Source organism: Penaeus vannamei, unplaced genomic scaffold, assembly GCF_042767895.1.
Source record: "Penaeus vannamei isolate JL-2024 unplaced genomic scaffold, ASM4276789v1 unanchor71, whole genome shotgun sequence".
NCBI lineage: Eukaryota > Metazoa > Arthropoda > Malacostraca > Decapoda > Penaeidae > Penaeus > Penaeus vannamei.
This window is the reverse complement of record NW_027213075.1, coordinates 1-7,500: the sequence shown is the minus strand read 5'-3', so window position 1 is coordinate 7,500 and position 7,500 is coordinate 1. Positions and strand designations below refer to the sequence as shown.

The window sequence follows — 7,500 nt, the reverse complement described above, 5'->3', positions numbered from 1 at the left end:
GCCATCGACGTGCCCCTCGCCCGGCGCTCTCTAAAGCCAGCAGACCCCCGCCCCTACAGACTCCCCCGCCTCCCCAAAGAGTCTCAACTAAGAGCCCTCCTGCCGTGAGACCCAAAAACCAACACGCCAAAGAAAGAAGACCAAGGTGGAAGCTTCTACACAAGTAACACCTAAACGGATCTTTAGAAAAAGACAAAACAACAGGAGTAACAATCAAAGAGAACATCTCGACCCCAACCGCCACTGGGGAGGAAACAGCTCAGCAGCAGGTGCAGGGGCTACCGCACGCCAACCCGCTTTGCCCCCCTCCTCCAGCAGCACCACCAGTCATCATTAACAACTATGCCGAACGAGCAAAATCCACACAAGTGATTGATGAAGACGGTTACACCAAGGTCAAGTCAAGAAATCAGAGAAAAAGAGACAGAGAACCCACCAAACACCAAAGCCGTTAAAAGGGAGCAGATCGTCCTGACACAGTCTACCTTTACATCACCAGTTGTCACCCAGACACAAACGAAGAGGATATAGAAGAACATCTATCCGAAAAGTTTGAAAACATAAGTGTCAAGGCCCATAAGACAGTGATGACACATGATTACTACACCAGCTTTACGGTGTCAGTAAGAGGAAAGAACATCAAACCTGAACTATTTTTAGACTCTGATACTTTTCCTGACAATGTTAAAGTGTTCCTAAACAAAAACAAGTACAAGCGCGATCAGAATGCTTGAGGAGGCAACGCCGTCAGCGATACCAGTGACTAGATCGCAAAATGTCATAATTATTGAGCATATAAACGCTCAGTCTCTCCTCGGACACTTTGAAGAAATTAAAATGCTTGTTGAGAGAGAAACATAGAGATATTATGCATAAGTGAAACATGGCTCCACCAGGAAATGGTCAGTAATTTCATAAATATTCCAAATTTTAAAGTTTACAGATGTGATGCAAGGGCGAGGAGGAGGAGTGTGTATATATGTACGGGATACCCTGAAGTCAAACAGGATATCTACTACAGCAGTTAACAATACTGCCGTAGAAGATGTCTGGGTTACCGTACAAAGCAACATGCTTCCTTCCTTCATTATTGGCACTGTCTACAGGCACCCTCATGCTACCTCGGAATCTTTTGAATACATTGAAAAGGTTTTTAGAGAAATATCCTTAAAAAAGAAACCGCTTTTCATCTTAGGTGACTTAAATGACGACTTAACAAAATCTAATGCTAAATTAGCGAAGGTAATTAAGAAAAATAAATTAGAACAAATAATAGATAAACCTACTCGAATTACAGAAAACACCTCTTCTCTATTAGATTTAATAATAACTAACAGACCAGATCTCATTCTCCATTCCGATGTCACCCCGTGCCACGTTGCTGATCATGAACTTATCACGATGACGATAAATATAAAGAAAACAAAGAGACCACCAGTAATAAAAACTTTTCGCAATTTCAAACACTATGACCCTCAGTCTTTCCGCGAACTTATCCTGTCTAAAGAAATGAATCTATTAAATATTCCATCGACAGATAATGTAAACAAACAAGTAACTATTCTCACGGAAGTTATTAATACCAGCATCGATGCGCTGGCTCCCTACGTTACACGAATCGTCAGACGTCCCCCTGCTCCATGGATAAATGACGACATCAAGAGAGCCATTTGCGATAGAAATGAAGCCCACCAAGCTCTTAAATTTAACAGACATGAAGCTGCCTTTCAATTAGATTATAAAGTAAAAAAGAAAAATGTCAAAACGTTAATTCAATCTGCTAAAAGAAATTATTTCAGAAATAAATTTACCGAGTATAAGAACAACTCTGATAAAACATGGAAAACTGTTAAAACACTAGTGCCTCAAAACAAACTCACTAGTGATTGTGCAGGGCCTACTCAAAACACAGAACATTTTAATCACTTCTTTTCAAAAATTGGAAAACTAACTTATGAACAAACAACTGCTTCTACATTACAACGAAACACAGATAGGGCAATGTTTACAACTAATTTTTTCAGACCACAACCAGTGGACGTAGAAACAATAATCTTAGTAATAAAACACCTTCGCGAAACAAATGCTGTAGGAGCAGACGGTATTGCTTTGCGCTTTATCAGAGATAGTCTACCCGCAATTGCACATTATTTGACGGTCATTATTAACACCTCTCTGGTCACTGGTGTCTTTCCGTCGCTTTGGAAACATGGTATAGTAACACCAATTTTCAAGTCGGGGGATATAGACGATGTGAATAATTATCGCCCTATCACTATACTCCCTATATTATCTAAAGTTCTTGAAAAAATTGTTGCAAATCAATTAACGAGTTTCCTGGAGGCCAATAACTTATTATCTAAAACGCAACATGGTTTCAGAAATAAGTTATCTACTGAAACAGCTTTACTACAAATTACTGATGAGATCTATAATAACATAGACAATAATCAAGTAAATTTGCTCACATTATGCGACCTTTCTAAGGCTTTTGATAGTGTTAACCATGAAATTCTCCTCAACAAATTAGTAATTCATAAAATTGATACCTTTTGGTTTAAAAGTTATTTAGATGCAAGGACCCAGTCAGTAAGAATCAAAGATTGTATGTCATCAAAACAAGAAGTACCTTTTGGTGTTCCACAAGGATCCATTTTAGGTCCGATCCTATTCACAATTTTCATAAATGATTTATCAATAATAGCTCATAACTGCCTTTTGGTACAGTACGCCGATGATTCACAGTTTCTTCATAGTGACTCTGTTAACAACTTGAATACATTAATAAGAAACACTCAACATACCCTTACACAAGCAAAATTATATTTTGACACTAATGGCCTTAAACTAAATCCACATAAAACTCAATGTATATTTATAGGTAGCCGGCAGAATATAGCTAAAATTCCCAGTGACACGACCATAGAATTTGAAGGCTGCTCTATCAAGCCGAACACTTCAGTGAATAATCTGGGAGTACACTTAGACAAATACATGACATTTGAACAACACGTTGACAAGATACACAGGAAAGTAATGGGCACCCTAGTATATCTTAATCACATAAAAAATCAAATCACTACTGAAACTAGAATCATGGTTGTGCAAACTCTAGTTCTAAGCATTATTAACTACTGTTCAAATATTTGGGGTTCGACTAACAAAACCCAAATGCAAAAAGTACAAAAATTACAAAACTTTGCTGCAAGAGTTGCATTAGGTAATATCAGTAAACTTGATCACATTAGCCCACATATCCAAAAATTAAATTGGTTAAAAGTCCAACCTAAATGCAGTTATGATACTTGTGTATTCATCTACAAGCTCATTCATGGGAATTATCCGCAATGGTTAATGCCCTTGCAAACTGTAGGGACCACATCATGTGTCGTGACACGCCAAGTAAACTCTCTTTATGTTAAGAGATCGAGGACTGATACAGGGGCACGACAAATGGAAATACGTGGACCCAAGCTATGGAACATGTTACCAGATAATATAAGAGTCATTAATAGCTTTTGTAATTTCAAAACGAAATTAAAAGAACACCTATTAAATAATCAACTGTAGATATGAATGTATTTATGTAAAGAATAACCATTGTAATTAATGGAATAAAATGTTTTGACTTTTGACTTTGACTTTGACTCTCTCTCTGTATCTATCTCTTCTCTCTCTCTCTCTCTATCTATCTATCTCTTCTCTCTATCTCTCTCTCTTTCTCTCTCTCTCACTCACTCTCTCTTAAACTCTCTCTTTAAACGTACCTGTATCTCTTGTTGTCGATAGGGACGATATCAAGCAGCACAATGTACCGATCTTCGCTCTTCAGTCCCGTGAAAGACACTCTCACCGTCGGGAACATCCGTCTGCAGTAAGAAGAAAACAGGGAGAGGTTAACGCATTTGTGTCTGGACATAGAAAACGGGGGATGGATTTATGTGTTATAGAAAATGGGAGGATGGGTTTATGTATGATATAGAAAACGGGAGGATGGATTTAAGTATTATAGAAAACGGGTGGATGCATTTGTCTCGATTTAGAAAATGGGGATGGATTTATGTAGTGATATAGAAAACGGGGCGGATAGATTTATGTAATATAGAAAACGGGGGGATGGATTTATTTATAGAAAATTGGGGGATGGATTTATGTATGATATAGAAAACGGGGGGAGGTTGATCTATGTATTATAGAAAACGGGAGAATGGATTAAAGTATTATAGAAAATGGGAGGATGGATTTGTGTATTATAGAAAACGGGTGGATGCATTTATGTATTGATATAGAAAACGGGGGAATGGATTTATGTATTATTTAGAAAACTGGTGGATGCATATATGTATTGATATAGAAAACGGGGGAATGCATTTACAATTCGATAAAGAAAACGGGGGATGCATGTATGTATTATAGAAAATGAGGGGATGTATTTATGTATTATAGAAAGATGTGGATGCATTTATCTATGATGTAGAAAACGGGAGGATGGATTTAGGTATAATAGAAAACGGGGGATGCATTTGTGTATTGATATAGAAAACGGGGGATGGATTTGTGTATTGATATAGAAAACGGGGGGAGATGGATCTATGTATTATAGAAAACGGGGAGAGGGATTTATGTATTAAAGAAAACGGGGGATGCATTTATTTATTGATATAGAAAACGGGTGGATGTAGTTATGTATTATAGAAAACGGGAGATGGATTTATGTATTATAGAAAACGGTGGATGCATTTATGTATTATAGAAAACGGAGGGAGATGGATCTATGTATTATAGAAAACGGTGGATGCATTTATTTATTGATATAGAAAACGGGGTTATGGATTTATGCATTGATATAGAAAATGCGGAGGGATATATTTATGTATTATAGAAAACGGGGGGATACATTCATGTCTCGATATAGAAGTGATTGTCTCTTTGATTTGATAAGGTTATCAGAGAGATTAATGTAACAGTATATATCTTTCTTCGATAATGAAAATAGAAAAATATTAATGCATTCATCGTTACACACACACACACACAAACACAAAAAATATATATACATATATGAATGTGTAATATAAAGAATGTAGCGAGATTAATGCACTGATCTCTTGATATAAAAAATGTAAAGTCATCTCCTGATACAGAAATGAATGATAAAAGATAACAGATAGACGAACGCACAGCTGGTGATACAGAAAACGAAAGGAAATTGAGTACATATTTAAAAAAAACTCAAATCCATTTCTCAATTCTATTTTTGAAATTACTGAACACGTAAATTTAGAAACATCCACGTCATTTACTCCTTATATTTACATATATTTACACTAAACACCAAAAAACTTTTTTTATGGAATATATTCATGCATGGAAAACATTCACAAAAACACTGAGATACGAAAATTTCAACATTAGAGCCATCAAATATAAATTTAAGGAGAAAAAGCCTATAGATTGCTTTTCCACACACTTTTTTATGATCAGCTGATGTGATGAAATGACGTACAGGTGATCGTCTTTCCGCCAAATGAAGAATTTTTCGGTAAAAAAGACTAGTAAAAAAGCATAACAAACGTGACCAGTGGAATGCCAATATGGCGGACGTTGGCAACAATGCTCGCACTAGAATGAACTTTTCCGTTTTTTTTCTTTTTCTTTTTCTTTCTTTCTTTCTTTCTTTTTAATCCTGTGAAAATGAATGCATATATCCATAGTTGAAACAAATCTAGAGAGATTGTTGCGTGCGTCTCTTGATACAGAAAATCAGTGCATTCATATCTGAGATCAGCGCATTTATCTCTTGATATAGAAAACGGAGAGGAAATGGCGTACCCAGCTCACGAATCAGAAAACGGGAAGCTATAATAAACAAACCTTATTTTAGCTCTTGAATAAAGCATAAAACAAGAAAAACAAACAAACAAAAAAACAGGTAGTCTCTACTGTCATCAAGTTTAATATATACTCCGGAGTGTATTTCTCCAAAAAGATGTTAATAAGACTCTAAATGAAGCAAAGATGTACACCCCATGTATGCAAGCACATACGTGATCGGAATAAATTTGATGATGGTGTGATATTTACGAGACCTGCTGCTAATTAATGCAGAAATATTATCGAACGTGCGATAAGAATAATTACATTGGGTTCCTTCGTCACAAAAGAAAAAAAAACTTAGCGAGAAATGTGAAACAAAGACAGGGTTTCCCCTAACCTACAGCCATGCCATAAATACTACCTTTTGGAGCCACAACAGAGAATCGCGAAACTCATTCTCTATCTATTTATCTATCTATCTCTATGAATTTATTTCTCTCTTTCTATCTAAATCTATCTTTCTATCTTTGGAGTCACAACAGAGAATCGCGAAACTCATTCTCTATCTATTTATCTATCTATCTCTATAAATTCATCTCCCTGTTTCTATCTATGTATCTATCTTTCTATCTTTGGAGCTACAACAAATAATCTCGTATATGAACGTAAAATTCATTCAGTCTATCTATCTATCTATCTATATTAAAATATTTACCTATCTATCGACTTCTATCTCTCTATCTATCTTTCTTTGGAGTTGTATACGATAGTAAAATTCACTCGCTCTTTCTCTCTCTCTCTTCCTCTCACTCTCTCTCTATCTATTTATCTATCTATCTAAATATCAATTTATTTATTTATTTTTATTTATCTATCTATCTATCTATCTATTTATCTATCTATCTATACATATATATATTCTCGCCCAACCGCTCCCTCTTTTTCTTTCTTTCTCCATTTCTCTCTCTCTCCAATCGCATACACGTACATATCCTTTAAACACTTATATTGGTCCTCTCCCTTAGCATCTACAGAACGCCATTGGACCCTTTCTTCCTTTTGGGGGAAACGACTCTTCAGATTTCGGAAAACGTCTTAAGATGGAGAGTCTCGCACCTCCATTCGTCTCTTGTAGAGTTCTCGTACCTCAGGCAGCTCTCTCTCTCTCTCTCTCTCTCTCTCTATTTCTCGCTCTTTCTTTCTCTCTTTCTCTCTCTATTTCTCTTTCTCGCTCTTTCTTACTTTCTCTCTTTCTCTCTCTCTCTCCCTCTGTCCCTCTCTCTCTCTCTTCTCTCCCTCCCTCCCTCCCTCCTTCCCTCCATCTCTCTCTCTCTCTCTCTCTCTCTCTCTCTCATTCCCTCTCTCTCCCCCGAAGATTAATCCATATTCAATCGGCATTATCGATGATTATTCACCGTCTTCTTCATGATAGCCTGGAGAAGGACTCCGACCGCCGCTACTAATTAGGGGCCGAGTTACTTAGTGTGACGTATTGAGCATCGGAGCGAGGGAGCGAGAGTTGCAGGGCGCGGGTTCTCGTTGCGAAGGGACGGGCGGTTTTGCAAGACGGAGTGAGCACAAAGCTCACAAAGCGTTATGGGAGACGGGGTAAGTAGGATCCACCGTCTTCTTCACCCTTCGTCTTGGCAGGATGGGGATGTATGGTTTTATGAAGGTGGAGAG

At 37.1% G+C, this 7,500-nt stretch overlaps 1 protein-coding gene across 1 annotated transcript; it reads right to left on the bottom strand.

Annotated features, from left to right (window-relative positions):
* Positions 1 to 747: 747 nt before the first annotated feature.
* LOC138860879 (T-box transcription factor TBX20-like) lies at positions 748 to 3,869 on the bottom strand (the record flags this gene model as incomplete). The annotated part of the gene is made up of 3 exons (XM_070119358.1): positions 748 to 821; positions 1,035 to 1,129; positions 3,768 to 3,869. Coding segments are annotated over 3 exons (271 nt in total), but the record flags the coding sequence as incomplete, so codon positions are not given.
* Between the last annotated feature and the right edge of the window lie 3,631 nt (positions 3,870 to 7,500).